Source organism: Panthera uncia (genome assembly GCF_023721935.1).
Source record: "Panthera uncia isolate 11264 chromosome B3 unlocalized genomic scaffold, Puncia_PCG_1.0 HiC_scaffold_1, whole genome shotgun sequence".
Lineage (NCBI taxonomy): Eukaryota > Metazoa > Chordata > Mammalia > Carnivora > Felidae > Panthera > Panthera uncia.
The window spans coordinates 26,964,884-26,983,488 of NW_026057582.1; the positions used below are offsets into that span (position 1 = coordinate 26,964,884).

An 18,605-nucleotide genomic window follows, 5' to 3' on the forward strand; every position below is an offset into this window, starting at 1 on the left:
TAGAGAAATAAAAAGAATCTCCTTTCTAATAATCCATGGAAAGTCCCAAAGCTGATTATTATCACTGGGCGTACTTGGTCAAGTGCCCGTCCCTGACCCACTCACTGTGACCAGGGCTATGGACTCTTTCAGCTAGGAAGTGGAGTCAGCCTCTACTCCACATAGACAGAGTGAGAGGCAGGGTAGATCCCATAGGAAGCCAGGGTGCTATTACCAGAATATAGGGGTATAGATGCCAAGCAGGCAAAAACACAGGTGTCTACTCCCCATGGAGTTAACATCATCCTTATTTTACACATGAGGACGGTAAAGCCCAGGGAGTCATGTAGCTCCTGGCGGAGCAGGGATTGGAACTTGGCCAGCTGAGTCCTGGGCCCTGACCTGGACTTCCCCAGGGTCATTCTTTCCTTAGTTTTGAGCGTTGTCTTCTCTGCCCTTTTCTCGTCCCTTTGTCTGGCCCTACAAGGAAGTCAGTCCGTTCCAGTGTGGCATGGCCTCTTTGTCCTCCACTGAGATAACGTACAAGAGGATAATCTTTAATACTCGTTATCAAAAGACGAGAAAGGAGACAATGGTGATGGTATTATTGTCGTGTAACACCAGCATAGCTCACGCCCATGGTGGTGCACGGGATTTTGATTCATGGATCTAACCGTCCACCTACATTGGTCCAGCGAGCTTTTACTGAGCATCCGCATGCACCGGACCCTGCACAGGGTGCCTGGGCTACAAAGATGGCCCAGACAGGGTCCCTGTCCTCAAAGCTCCCCATCAAGCCTTTGGCTCTCACCTTGTCTCATCTCCCCAGGGTGACTCTGGCCCTAGAGCACACTGCTCCCCACCCAACCCCAGGCCTGTGGTAAATACTTGTTAACTTGGCATCTGGAGACAAGCACATACATCCCCATATCCTGCCCTCAGGCCCTCCGTGTGAGAGTGGGAATCAAGGGGCCCCTCAATCAGGTAACGCAAGGAGAGACACCAAAGGCTTCCACTGTGATTATTCCTCCCAACGTTCTTTTGAGCCCTTTCAGTGCCCAAACCTGCAGACTGAGACTCTGAGACTCGGCTGGGCCAGCTGGGTGTTCACTGCCAGCAGCCGCTCCCATCAACTGCCCCCCTCACCCACCCCCACCCTGCACTTCCCCCGTGGCTGGCCACCTGCCCACCCCACCTGCGGTGTCTGTTGCAGCCGACAAGGCCGTCTCCATGCAGCAGGGGCTGTGCTACCGGTCGCTGGGGGCTGGCACCTGCACCCTGCCTTTGGCCCAGAGCATCACCAAGCAGATCTGCTGCTGCAGCCGAGTGGGTAAAGCTTGGGGCAGCAAGTGTGAGAGATGCCCCCTCCCTGGCACAGGTAAGCATCTTGCCTGGTCTCAGCTCTGGCCACCCAGGGGCTTCCTCCAAGCCAGTGGCCACTTTCTCCCACCTGGGCCTCACCTCCAGCCAGAAGACCCTTAGTCTCTTCCATCCTTCCTGCTCAACTCCTTACCCCAACCTGGGTCCCTCCTCCCCTGTTGCCACAATTGCTTGTCCCCCAAAGGGAGGGAAGGGAGGGCCCTGGGCTCCTGCAGGAACGGCGCCTCTCAGCTTGGCCTCTGACCCCTGACCTTGCAGAGGGCTTCAGGGAGATCTGCCCTGCTGGCCACGGCTACACCTACTCGAGCTCACATATCCGCCTGGCCATGAGGAAAGCTGAGGAGGAGGAACTGGCCAGGCCCTCCAGGGAGCAAGCACAGAAGAGCTATGGGACCCTGCTCGGGCCAGCGGAGAGGCAGCCACTCCGGGCAGTCACTGACACCTGGCTGGAGGCCGAGACCGTCCCTGACAAGGGTATCTGGGCTGGGGGAGGTGCCTGAGGGATTCCCCTTCTCCCTCAAAGAGCCACTGGGTGTTTATCCTGGATCCATGGCTTCCCAACTCTGGAGCATTAGGGGAGGGAGTTTAGAGCAGCAGCTCCGGGAGCCCTGCTCCCCTGGCCTGGCAGGATGGGAAGGTCTCACCTCCTTCCCTACCCATATGGGGTCAAAGGTGCCCACATCCCAAGGGTTGCCGGTGGAAGCGGGCGAGGTCAGCCGCAGGCCCCACCCCAACCCATCAGGCCTTCCTGGCCCCTGGCCCCTGGTCCCATGGCCCTGGCCACACAGCTTCTGGGGCTGGTGCTTGCTTCAAGGCCTGAAGGGCTAGTAGAGAGACCCTGGGGAGTCTGGGCCCTGTTGATCCCCTCCCCTGGCCTTAGAATCAGAGTGCCAACTCCAGCTCAGTCGCCTCGGGCCGGGGAGGCACAGGCTGGAAAGAGATGGCCTGAGGCACCCCTGGCAGGAGCCCCAGGAAGCCAGGCTGCAAGCACACCCGGGTCACTGGTAGCCCTGAGCGCAGGAGGCCAAGGACACACTAGGACAGGACAGCTACATGATGGCCAAAATTGCTCCAGGAATCTGGAATAGACAGGGAAGTCCGAACAGAGCCCCAGTCATGGGAATTGGACGCTGGCCAGGCCAGGAGCAGCTCTTCTCTTTCTAGAACTGTTGCCCTGGGCCGTAGCCCACGGCAGAGGGTGGAGTGACCTGGTGTGGCTGGGAGGCTTGAGAGGGAGGAGGTGGCAGAACAAAGAGGAGAGTTACATCCAGGACAGATGGGTGGATGGGCCCGGGAAGGGGTGGGACTCCCATCACTGGGGCCTTAGAGGAAGGCAGGAGGCTCCCTCTCACCCAGGGAGCCACGTCATAGGCCCTCCAGACCTGGCCTTCTGGGGTCTGTGGTGGCCAGTCCCTGCAGGCCAGGAGGGGCAGAGGCTGTACTGTCTCCACCGCTGACCTCTGGGGACAGGTCAGGAGGTCAGTGACTGAACGAGCCTGGCCATGGGTGGAGGGAAGGAGGCGGCCCGGCTCTCCTCCCTGAGCTCATGCTCTCACCTTTCCTTCCCAGGAGACTCCCAGGCTGGCCAGGTGAGTGCATCCAGGGATCGGCCAAGCGTGGCAGAGAGCGGGGCAGGGTAGCCACTGAGACTGCAGGGCAGTGTCCCCTGAAGGAGGAAAGGGAGGCAGAGGGGTTATGTGTGGCGTGTTACCTGGAGAGATGCTGGCATTGGGGTGGGGGGACTCACCCAAAGACCTAGTTTTACCCCAAGGGAAGTCAGAACAACAGCTCTCAGTCTCTCATTTGGGGTGCTCTGGGGCCCCCCTCAGAAAGGAAGTAGGAACAGGTCCTGTACTGCAGCTAAGGTCTAGAACTGGTTCCAGACGAATTCTGGACGCGGCACTTTCTGAGCCTGGTTTGCTTACACCACAGGATCTCCCCTGTGGGTGGCTTGTGGGGAAGTAGAAGCAGAGCTGTGGCTGGCCTCACGCCCCTTCACTCCCTTCCCTGCACCCAGGATTCCCCCGGGAAGAACCGAATCCTCCCGGAAAGACATCCCACAAGAGTGAACCTGCTTTTCCCCTCGCCAGTCTGCCGGTCCCTACCCTGTCCCCTGCCCCTCCAACCTGCATACCTGACTGTCCCCAAACCCCGTTCCTCCAGTGAGCTGCTTCTCTCCCCAGAGAATCACATACTGTCCTCCCAGACCAGAGTCCACTTCTGCGTCCGCACAGCCCCCAGCCTTGCTCCTGGCCCGCTGTCGTCCCCTGCCCCTTCTCTCCTCCTGGTTCACCACTGCTGTCTGTGAGCTGTGGTGAGGGACGCCAGGGATGGCCTGGGGGACTCGGATTCACCGCACTGGTCCTGTGACCCTAGGTAGGCTAGTTGACCCCTGGAGCTTCTGTGACTTTCTCTGGGCTCCTAGCATTGAGATGATCATTGAGCATTGCTGATGCGACACAGATCTGGCACACCACATACATCAGTTCACTTAATCGTTACAACCTGCTATCATAGGATAGTTGAGCAGATTAATTCAGACAGTGGACATAAAGCTCTGGCAGAATGCCCAGCATCTAGGAAAAACTCCTCAATGCCTGGAATGAATGAGAGAGTGAGTAAGTAAAGTGGACAGGAAGCCCAGGGGCAGGGGTGAGCGTGATGGAAGAAAGAACATCAGAGAGGTGACAAAGGATCCAACTGTGACTGTCTCCTCTATTCTGTGCAGGTCACAACCAGTGTTACCCAAGTACCTGCCTGGGTCCCAGGTGAGTCCCTCCTCCTAGCAGCTCCCAGGAAAGAGAGACCGTAGAGTTTGTACCCTGGGCTGAGGCATGGGGCTCATACCAGATGAGGTCGTGGGTGGCGTGACACGTGAAGGCTTTTTTTTCTGGGTGCTCTATACACCTAAGGTGCTGCAAGGTCGGTGAAAGACACCGAGATGTTTTGCGATTATTTCCCTAAACACCTTTCTGCATTTCACAGTGCCACTCAGCATATAAACGAGACCAAAGAGGAAGCACTGATGAAGCAGGGGCCCATCAGGTCCCCGGAGCCCTTCCCTGGGGGCCTGTCTCCCCTTGGGAAAAGGTTGGAGCTCTGCAGAGGCCAGCTTGCAGAGGGTCACTGGGGTTAGGGACAGGGCACTGTTCAGGGGCTCTGTCTCCAACAAGCTAGCTGGCCTTGGCCAGGTGGTCGTTTCCACGAGCCCGTCTCCTGACCTGTGAAATGGAAGCTGAGACCGGATGTACTGGCGGACCCATTCGAGCTCTCAGATTCTCTGACTCTATTTGGAACAGACAGATGGGGAAGTCAGGACAGAATCCACCCTAGGCTCCACCCCTGGTTCTCCAGCTGGAACGGCAGGAAGAGGGAAGGGCCACTGCCAGCACTTCTGGAGGGCACACTGTCTGGGGGTGGGAAGGCAGGTGGCCAAGGGGCCATGGCTCATCCGCTCTCTCCTCTCCCCCACCACAGGTGATGCCACAGAAAGACCAACACCACCACTGCCTGGACAGGAGATTCCAGACAACCCAGAAGAAGAGCGAGTGACCACCCCCCATGACGGGCTGGAGGCCCCGGGCCCCTCAGGTACCTGGCAGCCTGGCGAAGTGTGGCTGGTCAGAGCCAACTCCGGGCCTCCTCGCCCACCAGATGAACAGTCTCTAGTGAATTCCTGCTCATCTCATCCCAGGGGGCCCCTAATGAACACAGCAGTCCTGTCAGGAGCACAAGTCAAGTGGGGAAGGAGAAAGGGAAGGGAGGCCTCAGAGGCTCCTCTTACTCAGAGACCTTCTAGGAGAACCCAGGGGCCCTCGCAAGGAGCCTCCGGGAGCCTGGCTCCTCCCGGCTGTTGACCCTGAGTCGGCTGAGTGCCCCGGCAGCGAGCAGCCTCCTGCCCACGGGGCCGGCCAACTTTCGGGAAGGAAAGTGGTTCTGTTCTCAAGGTTGTTTAACTGTCGGGGAGCCTGAGCTCCCCCTCTCCGGTCGGCTACAATGGCGAGGGGTGCGGGGTGGGGGAGATCCCTGGCAAATCCACCTTGCTCTGCAATGCGCCCTCCTCAAAGGCTCATTGTCTGCAGAACTGCTGCTCCTGTGCACAGGTGTGCTCACGCGCGCGTGCCCTCACGTGTGCCCTCACGTGTGCCTCGTCAGGGGCTGGCTGATCTCTTAAACTCACGGACTGAGCTCACGTCAGGGGAGCGGGTATTTCCGGAGTTCTTCCACCAGAGAGAGAGAGACCAGGCTGCCGGGTGGAAGGAACAGCCCAGAGAGCGTGGGGTGGAGGAGGGGCTGGCCTTCCCAGGCCCGAACCGGGGGTGTCCTGCCACCCTTTCCTCGGCACTCAGTGCACTGCATCAGGGAGCATCCTTATCCCCCTCTGCTGGGCAGGCAAGATGAGCTGGGTTAAAGGGATCCGTTGGGAATTCTCCGACCAGAAAAATGGGCCTGGAGGCAGGGACAGAGGCGGCGTGGGGGGGGGGGGGGGGGGGGGGGGGGGGGGGGGGGGTCAGGAGGAAGAGCCCTGGTGAGGCTCATCAGTGGCTCTCAGCTCTGTAGGGGGACAGAATCCCCCCCCTCCGTCACCACCCACAGCTTAATCCCCCTTCTCCCCTGCCTTCCCCCAACCTCACCCCTCTGGGAGCATACGTAGAACCGGGCAGGGGATCCCCATAAGCCCCCCCTAGCTGACCCAGACTTGGAGCCAGGCCAGGGACAGGCTAGCCTTGCCAACAGGCTGGTATGCACATTCGGTTCTGTCCTGCTTAGCAAACGCCGTGAAGCCTTGCTGTGCACCAACACAGGCATCGCCCCGACCCATTCCCCTGGGCCTCCAGGGTGACCTCAGTACTGTGGGGCAGGGCAGGGGAGCCCTGGGTATGTGGGCTTCCGGCCATGACCTCAGGACAGACACAGAGGCTGGACGTGTCCCTTACCCATTCATCCAATCAGTGGTTCATTCAGCACGTGCCAGGTACACTGCTAATATTAAGGACACAGTTCAAAAAAGCTAGTCTCTGCCCTCTATACGGCCTCAGCGCTGAGTCCGGGTGGGTCAACAAACTGTTTCTGAATTCAGCATCCGCCTCCCCACTTTTTACCCCACCACCCAGGGAGTCCTCGTTTAAATTACTTCAACAGGTTTCTAAGAGCCCCCGCCCCGTGCCTCCCGCCCTGTCCGTCAGCCATTTGCTACCTTTCTGAGCAAGACGGCATAGCCAGATGAGTGGTCTTTCGGAGACAGCTCTGATCATACCCCACCTTGCATGACCCCCTTTCTCATAGGCCTCTCTGAACATGGCATTCAAGGCCTTGTTCAGTTGGCCCCAGCCCACTTCTCCTTTCTTCCTCTGGCAGTTCTCCCTCAACACCCTGCTTACCAGCGCTGTCTGTCTGTCTCTGGGACTGTGGGTGAGAGCCATGCCCTTATTCAGAGAGGACTTCAGGTGTCTGAGAGTCCCCCTGCTGGGACATGGGCTAGTGGAACCCACTGGGTTGTGGCCAGGGGGATGTACTACTGGGAGCTCCCCCCTGGGACTCAGGGTCCTGGGAGGAGTGCCGTGGGGTGTTATACAAGGCCATGCTACATGTGGATATGGGCGGGCCCAGCCAAGAGAGGAGTGAGGCTTCTGTGGGTCCTCTGAGGCCCCTGTGCCCTGCGCCCCACCCTCTCCCCCCCCACCCCACTGCCCCGCTCCCCTGCCTTTGCCTGTCCTCGCTCCATTATGACCTCTGCCTCGCTCTGTCGCAGGCGTTGACCGGTGCGCCGCTGGAGCCACCAACATCTGCGGCCCTGGAACCTGCGTGACCCTCCCAGACGGGTACAAATGCATCTGCAGCCCCGGCTACCAGCTGCACCCCAGCCAGGCCTACTGCACGGGTATGCACTAGGGCACCCTGGGCTCGCTCGGTGACTGGGGACAGAGCCAAGAGTCCAGGCAACGGAAGGCCCGAGCAGTGCCGTGTGCTCCGAGGAGTTGAAAAAGAATGCTGTGGCTGTAGACAAAGCTCACCTTAACCTTGGGGAGACCAATCTCCGAGAGCACCATCCGATGAGTCTCCAGGACTCCGGAGGAGTGCAAAGGCCCTCAGGGCTTCAACCCATTCCTGGAGCCCTCAGCTCTGAGATCAGCCCACGCCTCCAACTAGCCATCTTGCAGCCTACAGGGCAGACCAAGGCCTACCCTAGTTGGAAATGTCTCCACTGACCACCCCCTCCATATTTTTATTCAAGAGAGAAACGTCCACTGTGCCTTGAAGGAAAGGAAGTGGTCAGGAGGCCACTGGGGGAGGGGGACATGGGCAGGGAAGAAGTGCTGGGCCACTGGCCCAGGCCCTTGGTTCCTGAGTGGGCCCTAGGGGCAGACCTCGCGACCCCAGCCTTAGAGATTTTTCGTCTCCCTGGCCTCCTCTCTTCCCTCATCCCCTCCTTGACCCATACCAGCATCCCCTGTCCAGCTCCTAGCATGGGCAGATTGCTGGCAGGTGCCCAAAGAAAGGTCTCCCTGACCTCCCTCCCCACCTTCCTCTGCCCAGATGACAACGAGTGTCTGAGGGACCCCTGCGCTGGAAGAGGGCGATGTGTCAACCGAGTGGGTTCCTATTCCTGCTTCTGCTACCCTGGCTACACGCTGGCCACCTCGGGGACGACGCAGGAATGTCAAGGTAAGCCAAGTCTGCCTCATCCCCGGGATAGGCACAGGACCCCCTAGAGAGTACTGAGGTGGAAGAGGATCCAAGCATTCACAGCACCCAGCCACTGCTCGGCAGTGTGTGGAGCACGCGAGCTGTGAGAACAGAGACTCAGGGCAGTGACCTGGCCCTGGGAGGAAGCCGACCCCTACGCTGAGACCAGAAGGAGAGTTTCAGACCCGCAAGACCGCAACATTCACAAAGGCTCTGAAGAGGTGTGGCTGGAGCCGAGAGTGTGAGGGGTCTGGGGACATGGCTGGAGATGAGGACTAAAAGCCTGGTCCCCAAATTCTGAGTGACTAGGAGCCGCTTTCATTTTGGGTAAGGAAGGAGACGCGTGAGGACACCGACTGGGACTCCTGGCAGACGGGGGAGCAGACTTTGCAAGAGGAGCGTGGGTCCTCAGCAGCTCAGAGACCTGGCAAGTCTTTGCGCTTCCCTGGGAAGGCCTGGCCCCCCGCACGAGGCCCCCGGGCAGAGAAGCTTCCAACACAAACCCTTGACTATCCAGCATTTGTACTGCAATGCAAAAACCCTCTGCATACATTTTTATGAATGAGCTCACAGAGAATATGATGAGGCACTTTCCAAGGAGGGCCTTAAGATGCATAACCCAGCTGGACCACTTCACAGGAGAACTCTTCCTGAGGCTCGCATTGCTGGTTCTGGCTGGGGCAGCCCAGCAGTCACCCACAGTCCCGCCCTGGAGGCCAGGAGGCTGTGTATCCTGACATTACCAGGGACCCCAGGTTCTAATCCCCCAGAGATCTCGTCTGCAGAGACCAAGCCCGTCCGGGTCTCCTCACCTGCTATGGGGGAGAGGGAGTAGGGGAGAAGAACCAGCTAGCTTAATCAGGGTGGGGGATTGCACTTGATCATATGAAGCTCATCTTCCCAGCCCCAGTCGGTAGAAATCCTTACCCATTTTATAGTCAAGCAAACTGAGGCTCAGGGAAGTGAATTGAAATGCCCAGGGACCTCGTACCTAGTTGTGGCAGAGCCAGAAACGGAATCAAAGTCATTCTGGTGTCAAAGCATGGTTTGCTTCCAAAAACATGCACAGCGAAGGAATGGAGAAAGCAGAGAGTGTTCCAGAGAAAGGGAATGAACCATTGCTACAGAGGGCAGAGTAGTGACCAAGCCTGGCAGGCTCTGGGAATAATGATAAATCCAGTGTGACTGGAGCATGCGGTATGTGGAGGAAGTGGCAGGAGCTGAGGCCAGTGTGTGAAGTCTTGAGTGCCAGGCTGAAGGGTTTGGACACCATCCCGCAGGCAGTGGGCAGCCAGTAGAGGTTTATAAGCAGAAGGTGGCGACGCACTCAGCTGGTCCTCAGGGAGGTGACTCAGCAGCACTGGCAGGTGCTGTAGGTCAGAGGCGCTGCTCTCTGTGGGCCCAGCCCAGGGCACCGGCCCCGGGGACAGGCAGTGGCTGCTGCAGGGAATGGCGTCACCGGTCCCGGATGTCTCCGCCAGCCCCGGCAGCTGGGGAGGGAGGTCAAGGTCAGCTTCAGTGCTTCCCCCAGTGGGACCTGGCTGCCCCATGATGGGACCTTATTCAGGATAACATCCCCTTTCTAAAGTCTGCCAGTCTTATGAAGCAGCATCTCATTATTTAATTATGTGTGAATTATTTCATTAATTTATATAACGAATTAATATAAATTATAACAGTTTCTAGGAGTAAAATTAATGCAATTAATTATTATAAATTGTTTGCATGTTAAATATTTTTAATATTTTTAAGTTTACTTATTTATTTTGAGAGCGGGAGAGAGCGGGGGAAGTGCAGAGAGAAGAGAGAGAGAGAGGGTCCCAAACAGGCTCCGCACTGCCAGCGTAGAGCCTGATGCAGGGCTCGAACTCACGAACCGTGAGATCATGACGTGGGCTCAGATCAAGAGTCAGACCCTCAACCAACTGAGATACCCAGGTGCTCCTAAGTATTTTTTTTTTAAACATTTACTTCGCAGGGTGCCTGGGTGGCTCATTCAGTTAAGCGTCCAACTTCAGTTCAGATCATGATTTCATGGTTCATGAACTGGAGCCCCACATCAGACTCTCTGCTGTCAGAACAGAGCCTGCTTCAGATACTCTGTCTCCTCTCTCTCTCTCTGCGGCTCCCCTGCTGGTTCTCTCTCTCTCTCAAAATAAATAAATAGACTTAAAAAAAAAAAAACCATTTACTTTACTAATAAATATGAGCATCTCTTCGTACATTAGCCTTGGGGTTTCCTTATCTGAAAATTGCTTGTTCCTATTTTTTTTGCTCAGTTTTCCAGTGGCTGCTGGTTTTCCCTGTGGCTCTTTGGGAGTTTCTTGTATATTCCAGATACTTGCCTGGGTTTAGATATTGTAACTCTCTCATTTCATCCTCTGCCGTTAACCTTATCCACATGTCCTTCTTTTTAACAGAAATCCTTAATTCTAACATATTGAAATTCACCTTTTTTGCCTTATTTTTTATGCTTTTAGGGCTTTATTTAAAAAACCCTTCCCCATCCCAAGGCCACAAAGATATCCTTCCACGCTTTCTTTCATAAAAGTTCACCTTTTACAGCATGTTTTAATCCATCTGGAGTCTGTCTGTACAGACGTTATGATCTGGTTTTGTTTTGGTTTTCTGTTTTGTGGTGGGTTTTTTTTTCGTTTCTGTGCCTGTTGCTCTGCACAGAGCAAGTCCGCTTTCTCAGCCTCGTCTATCAGTCACCCTGGCCCTGCCGGTCTGTGAGCTCTTCCTCAAGTACCCATGTGTGGTTCTGCCTCTGAGTTCTCTTTCCTCTTCCCCTGGGATCCCAGCTTCTCGAAGTGAGGATGAGTTATTTCAGAAATGCCCAGAGAGGTATTGCAATGCAGGCTCCAGTACTGCGAGGGCAGAACCCCTGGATGTGGGCCCGGGGGGTGTGACTTTTACGCCTTCTGCCAATGACTCCGCTGGGCACTACAGTGGTACAAAGTACCACTCGGATGAAAACACTGTCCATAAACAAATGATTAGTATTCCATTCGTGCAATGAGCACTATTTGGGGTTCTGTGCTGGACATTAGGGACATTCGGATAATAAGAGCCGTTCTCAGCAGTCGGAGAGAAAAAAGCAAGTAAATGAACAGTCACTATAGTGGCTGAGTCCTAGGGGAACCCTAGGGAGGGACATATGGGGTGGAGGGGAGAGGTCAGCCTCACCTGAGAGATGAGTAGGAGGCAGCCAAGCTAGTGGGCAGGAAGCCACTCCGGACAAGCAAGCAGGACATGCCCAAGTTCAGGAGCAGGTCCTGTGTGGCTGAGGCTAGGAGGCAGGAACCAAGGTGGGAGAAGCAGACGGGGCCAGATCGTGAAAGATCTCACATGCCAGGCCTAGGAGATCAGATGTTATAGGGTAGGTTTAATGCTAGAATAATAATAGCTAACATTTCTTCGGTGCTTACCCTTGTGCTAGGCCCTTCGCTTGGATTATCTCTTTTGATCTGCGTAGGGACCCCATGAAATGTTTGAACCAGTGCTGGGGGCCGGGGAGCAAAAGTAAATTCTCCATTGATTTGACTGTGGGGACAAGGAATGGGGAGGGGCCAGAGCAGCCTTTGAGTGGGTCAGTTGAACCAGTCCTTGAAATGGAGGTAGGACACTGCTGACCGTTGAGGCAAAGAAAGATGCTCCAAGTGGAGACATTTGTATGAACAAAGGTTTGGTGGCTGACCAGTGGGGACCAGCAAACACAGCAAGGCTGGGGCCGAGCGGCAGGGCCTTGTGAGCCATACTGAAGCATCAGGGAACCCCAGTAGGGATTTAAGCAGGGGAGTCGCATGAGCAGGGTCAGACTTTTGAGCCACTGTGGGGCACCAGTATGCTTTGGGACAGTGGAATAAACCACTTCAGTAGATTCACGGCTGCCTAAGATGCTATCTTTCTGGCTGTTTAATCCCTAACCTTTGAGAAGGCCCTTAAGAACTCTAGGATCAGACCTCTGGAGGATGCATTGGGGTTCATGGGGGGGCTTTATTGGCCTCCTCGGATCACCCCATATGGACGGCCACGTGACCTCAAGACCAGCCTTTGCCTCAGGATGGGAAGACAGCTTTGAGGGTTCCCAAGGGCCTTGGGAGAAAGGAACTCAGGAATTTGCAGGGGCCTGAGCTAGATCAGTCTCAGAGCTGGCATAGGAGCCCCCCCCCCCCCACCAATCACGGCTGCAGCAAGGATGCCTTTTCCTGCCTGGGCCTCAGCACGGGCATCCTTGTCCTGGGCCTCTGAAGGGATGCCCCAGGACCCCTGCAGGGCTGACGCCAACCCAGGACTTGTTTCGTGTGTTCACAGACATAGACGAGTGTGAGCAGCCAGGGGTGTGCAGCGGGGGACAATGCACCAATACAGAGGGTTCGTACGACTGCCAGTGTGACCAGGGCTACATCATGGTCAGGAAGGGACACTGTCAAGGTAAGAAATGGGATGAGGGAGGGCAGCCGGCCGCCCTACCATCTCTTGGCCCCTCCCCAGGCGCTGGCTACCCCCACCTCCCCTTCCAGCTTCTCTCCGACTGGGCCCCTTGATGCTGAGCCCACTCTAATGGACAGAGATCTGTCTGGGAATTCTTGAGGCCTTCCATCCCCTTCAATGATATTTTGGCATCCTGTCTGCCCCCCAAAGCAGGGGAGCACAGCAACTTTATACACACGAGACCCCGGGAACATCCCTCCGTACACCTCTTCCCCTGGCCTTGAGTCACACTGCTCTCCTATATGACGGAGGAGAAGCTGGTCTCTCTGGGAGGTGCTTGCGGCCTCAGCCATGACCGACTTGCTAAAGCTTGTTAGTCCATGGGCTCCTCAGGGCTGGACCATATCTTTAGATGACCCCTGTGCACACACCTGATAAATGTCCCGCATTGGACAAACATTAGCAAATGCTAGCTGAATGAGTAAATGAATGAAGAATGATTGATGGAGCCCCAATCCTTGCTCCCTTTCCCAGGCCCTACCAAGAGGTGGCTGTGACATTGCCAATCAGTCTCCCCACAGACTGGCTTGGAGCTGCCACTATCACACCAGTTCCTGGCAACTCTCCCACTACTGCCTCCTGGCCAGGCTGGGGTGGCAAATGCTCGAAAGAGGCCTGGGTTGTGTGCGAAGAGTGGTGGAGACAGGAATGAATGAGGGTAAATCAAGGCTCTTTCTGGAAAGAAATCCTGTCCTGGATCTGAGGTTAGGACCAGACACCTCTCAGCCTCCAGGTTCTTCCTGGCCAGGACTTGCCTGATAGCACAGGGTCCTGGAGGTGAGGGATGGGCTTTTATACCTTATGATGGGAGGGTGTGCCTTCCCAGTGCCATTAGCAGGGAAGCTAGGTCCGGGGTCCTAGAAGGTCTTAGCAAAGGGGAGACATGGCTGGGGGTGTAGGGAAGACAACTGTCTGCACCCCCAGGGTGTCACCTTCTCCTCTCAATGCCTCCCTCTTGGTGATTTCCCTTTCATACTCTGGACTACACATGATCAAAGCCAGAATGGCCTCTCTTTGTCCTCATAAGCATGATGGAGGCACACAGCCTGGCATTTTCCAGGAGAATGGAGAGTTGATGAGGGCCTACTATGTGCCAGGAGGTGTCCTAGTACTTGACAGATTACCTCATTCAAGCATCACAACAATACATTTCAAATTTTTTTTAATGTTTTTTGTTTTTTTTTTTGAGAGAAAGAGAGAAGGACAGAGTACAAGCAGGGGAGGGGCAGAGTGAGAGGGAGACACAGAATCTGAAGCAGGCTCCAGGCTCCAAGCTGTCAGCACAGAGCCCAACACAGGGCTCGAACCCATGAACCATGAGATCATGACCTGAGCTGAAGTCGGACATTTAACCGACTGAGCCACCCAGACGCCCCAGACAACATTACAGATGTGACGTTAGACTTTATTAAAAAGAAAAGCAAACCCAAAGGAGATGAACCAAGAAAATACCAGGACATTAAAAACATCAGATTTATACAAACCAGTCCATGTTAAGGGCATAGGCTCTGTAGAGACAGGCCTGGGTTTGACCCTTGTCTTGACATCTGAAAATGGAAACCATAATGCCCATCTCGGAGGTTCTTACAAGGACCAAATAAGCTAACACATACAACAAGACTCTCAGTGAATACGGGAGAGTGTTTCCATCTGAAAGCCCCATTCTTTTTTCACCTCTAGACACCCCTCACGCTGCAGTCCACGCCTCCAGATTGTCCCCTTCCCTTCCGGAAAAGTTCCGGAGGGAACTTTTTCCGGAGGAAAAGTTCCAGACGCACACCTCAACTGGGAGGTCAGGCTGAGTTCCTGGCCCAGGCCAGACATTCAGTCTGCTGAAAGAAAGGCTGATGTAGCCTGCACACTTCTCCAGGTTTCCATCAGTAACCACAGACCCAGCCATCACCCTGGGAGCCCAGTCAATTTCCTCCCCCTCTTTCTTCTCACTCCAACTGAGAAACCACTCTCTCCACTTAAACTCAAAGTCTCTGGTGGAAGGCCTGAGTGCTCTGGGCAGCGGCCCATCCAAAGTCTCAATGGCATTTCCGTCATACCAGAAACTCTGGGTTCCCACAGAAAGGGGTTGGATCCCCTTGCAGACTGCCTGGGCTTTGCTGTGCCCCAACCACATCCCAGGTCTCCTGCGCTTCTGGCCCCTGACTGAGCACGCTCCCCCTCCCACCCTGTGCTCTCACAAGGAGCGGAGATGGGCAACCTCACATTTCCTCATGCAAAGAATAAAGCCCTGGTTAGGGAAGACCCAGGATCCCAACTTGTACAGACAAGTTGGCAAGCTGGTCCCTGGGGTGCCTGTGTCCCTGGGTCCTCTGGGGTCTCTTCAGAACCTCATACCAATAAGGTGTGACATTTTAGTCACGTGGTCTCATTCTTGCCCCCAACTACCAAGGTATTAGAACCCAGCAAAATATACGATAATTTTAGATTTAAATTCAAACCCTAGACTAGGGAGAAAAATCCAGCTCTAGTCCACATACCAAGGGATCGATGGAACAGCTTCAAGATATCTGGTGACATTAGAGCCTTTGCCCTTAACACGGACTGGTCAGAAGTGGAATCTACTTCATCCGGAATCTTTCTCTGGCTCCTTTTGATGGGCTTGGCAGATGGCTCTGTTACATGCACTCCCATTTGGGAGAGCCTTTCCTTGGCTCATGGGGTGACTAAGGGCTGCTTTGATCTTCTGCCTTCCCTCTCCCACTTGCTGACAGACCTCTCACATACAATAATCGTGGCTGGGGCTCTGATCTGAGGAAAGAAGCCAGCAGTGGTGTGCCGGGCTAGAGTATGTTATGCTACGTTAACAAGCGACCCCAGCCCTCATGACTTAGAACACAGCAAAGTTTACATCTGATCAGTGCTACATGCCCATCGTGGGTCAGCTGGGGATCCTGCCTCATGTTTCTTCACTCTAGAACTAGCCTAAAGGGATAGCCAGCATCTTGAATGTGGCCAGTCTCCATGGAAGAAAGGAAGAGTTGCTCACAGTTATGCCTTGGTCCATAAATTATATGCGTCATAGCTCATCAGCCAGCACGAGTGCCCTGGTCCGACCCAAAGAACCAGGAGGCCCGGGACGCCTGGGTGACCCAGTCAGTTAAGCATCTGACTCTTGATTTTGGCTCAGGTCATGATCTCACAGTCCGTGAGTTCAAGCCCCGTGTCAGGCTCTGCACTGATAGCACAGGGCCTGCTTGGGATTCTCTTTCTCTCCCTTTCTCTCTCTCTGCCCGTCTCCCACTTGCATTGCATGCACACACACACACTCTCTCTCTCTGTCTCAAAATAAACTTAAGAGAGAGAGAGAGAGAGAGAGAGAGAACCAGGAAGCACAAGCTTACCTGGTCCAGCAAGGGGGAAAGCTGGAATATTTAGTGAACAGCATCAATACCAGGAGTCTCCTAATGCCCAGTAGAGGACACTTTGTGCAACACCTCCACAGATGTGCCCAGAACATTTGGGGCAGGACAGGCATCAGGGCTCTTTGCTCCTGGTAAATCTAATCTCCTTCTTACACTACCTGATCCCTGTAGGAGAGATCCAAAGATTTCATTTTTTCTCAGTGTGGTCTTAGAAAAGGGTCCTCACCTCTGTCTCTTTATCTCCCAAAGCAATGATCACTTATCATTCCCAATGGCTTTGCCCATCCTTCTTCTGGTACCTCAGCTAAGGCCGCAGGCCATGGAGCTGGCTGCTCTCTAATGAGCAGCCAAAGTTGGTGGTCCTAGATGCTTCAATCCCCCTCTTCTGTCTCATTCTCTTCAATTCTGTCTTTACAGAGATCCTTAGAATAGGTTAGCCCAATGTCACCACAGCCCAACCAAGAGCTGTTGGCTACCCTCTTTCTAGAGACGAACCTTATCTCAGTGTCCCCAAGATTGCCTTGGGGGCCTGGGTATTTCCTTGCAGATACCCAGCTGAACAACCGCCTGCCCTCTGTATATCTTCCTCTTCTGGACCCTCAGGGTGAAGTTTTGGCCTTGAGAGGGCCCAGGTGCCCTGGGATAGAGGGCTTTGATGTGGCCCAGCTTCTGCAGACCAAACAACGTCAGAGGAGACTTATTTTCACTCTCCACTTCAGGGGCCGTATTGTGTTCTGTAACAGCTGCTGGCTTTCGTCCCTTTGCAGAGAGCCTGTGTTCTGACCCTTGGCCCTGCCGCCTGCATTTCCTCCATGGGTGCTGAGCAGATCTTCCTCTTGGGCAGTAGGTCTTCTGCATCTGCATAAGCTGGTGGAATTCCTCCAGGAGAATGACAGTTCCCGATTTAGGAAGAGTAGATCCTCTTGTTTCCTCTGGAGCTCAGTCAGTCTGTCACTAACAGTGGCTGGCAGCCTCACCCTTGAGCCCGAGGCACATACTGCCTTCCTGCAGTCCCAACCCAGAGTTCAGTCCCTGTGTTATGACCTCCCGAAGTCTGCCCAAGTCCCCTGTGTGCCTTGAATGAGGACTTCTGGGTATGTCAGGTCGTATCAGGAAGAACCCTGCCTGCAGCCCCGCCCCCCCCCGGGAGCAAGATCTCTGTCCTCCTCACTGCCCCAGGCTCATCCTTTCGGACTCTCTCCCAGATCTCACCAGAGTGGGCATTGGCAGCCCTACATGGTTCTCACCTGGAACAAAAGTCTCTCCGGCCAAGAAGCCTTGCCAGCCTCCACCCTTGACTCTGCATCAGCCTCAGGGCTGGTCTTGGTCACATCCGAGATTGGGGGTCCTCCTCAGTCCCCATTTCCTGCTGCAGGGGAGCCCATTTTGCCCTCATTGCCCAGCGACCTGTTCTGGGGTCTCCGGGACCTGCCATACCAAGCATGTACAGTCCCAGTAACGTAAAGGAACAGGATTCACCAAGGCAGATACGAAGGCCCTTCCCAACAGGCCAGCTCATGGAGTAGAGCTCTCCCACCCTCCCACAGCTGTGGTGACCACGGCCTCTTGCCCCACCCAGGGAGTCTCCCTTTCTAAAGTTCTTCTGTCTCTTTTGTCCAGGACAGTGGGTGGGAGGTGAAGCTGGGAACACCAGACAGGACTCACTTTTTCCTAGTTTCCATCTGTACAGAAACTGGCATCCCTCCCTCTCCCCCACCAAGGGCAGGGTCAAGGATTTGCTTCCTCTCAGACCTACCCATGTGCTGTGGTTCCCAGCGATGACCAAGGGTGGAGATGTTATTTTGCAGATATCAACGAATGCCGTCACCCTGGCACCTGCCCGGATGGGAGATGCGTCAACTCCCCCGGCTCCTACACTTGCCTAGCCTGCGAGGAGGGCTACAGGGGCCAGAGCGGGAGCTGTGTAGGTGAGGGCTGCTTGCCAAGGCAGTGAGAGGGCTGTTTGGCCTTGGGACCTCTGGTTGAGCCCACACACAGGGAGGGAAGGAGATGGGCAGGGGGAAGTGGCTTGGAGGCCATTGTCCTCCATGACCTGGCTGGGTTCCCACATGATGTTGGCCATGAGATGGGTGTGCTTCAATTACTGGTGTTCTTCCCTCTGAATCAGCTTGTGTGGGGGCCCCTTTGGTTCCTTGACCATATCCATCCAGGAGCTATAGCCCAAGGTCCAGAAGCTTCTAGGGCTGGATCCTGCTCGGTAGAGTGAGTTGCCAAGAACCTTAGGAAGAGGGTGGCTCTGGTGCTGTGAGCTGGCAGCCGAGTCCTCCCGGGGAGGATGGCCTTCTGCTTTTCTGCATCTCAACAGCAATGTCCAAACAGCAACACCTAACTCAACAGTGGGTGTGCTTCTCCCTCCAGAGGAGGCTGCGTGTCAGCTGTAGGAAGAGTGTTCTTTCCCCTCAGTCCCTGCAGGAAGAAAGGCCCAGGGTTCAGAAGGCCAGGAGGGACTGAATTGTGAATAGATGCTTTGAGGCTCTGGAGAGGGCAGGCATTTCCCAGGCCCTTGAGACTCCGGTCAGCCAGCCAGGCATAGATCGGCCTGTCTCTGCATTGCCCACTCACCTATTGAAGCTGGCTGTTGGGCTGGGAACATGGAATCATACCAGTTTGGTTGGCAAGTAGGCGGTCAGAAGGGTTCAGAGCCACTGTAAGGTGAGTCAAGGG

The 18,605-nt window shown here is 55.2% G+C and overlaps 1 protein-coding gene across 1 annotated transcript in view; it reads left to right on the top strand.

The window, feature by feature from the left end:
- The window catches only part of LTBP2 (latent transforming growth factor beta binding protein 2), a 105,468-nt gene that overhangs the window by 75,654 nt on the left and 11,209 nt on the right, over positions 1–18,605 (top strand). Inside the window, exons 11-19 of the mRNA XM_049612485.1 lie at positions 1,193–1,357; positions 1,618–1,833; positions 2,929–2,948; positions 4,088–4,127; positions 4,837–4,950; positions 7,112–7,240; positions 7,897–8,025; positions 12,364–12,483; positions 17,729–17,848. Coding sequence (XP_049468442.1) covers positions 1,193–1,357; positions 1,618–1,833; positions 2,929–2,948; positions 4,088–4,127; positions 4,837–4,950; positions 7,112–7,240; positions 7,897–8,025; positions 12,364–12,483; positions 17,729–17,848 — 1,053 coding nt within the window. The remainder of the gene's footprint in view (positions 1–1,192; positions 1,358–1,617; positions 1,834–2,928; positions 2,949–4,087; positions 4,128–4,836; positions 4,951–7,111; positions 7,241–7,896; positions 8,026–12,363; positions 12,484–17,728; positions 17,849–18,605) is intronic.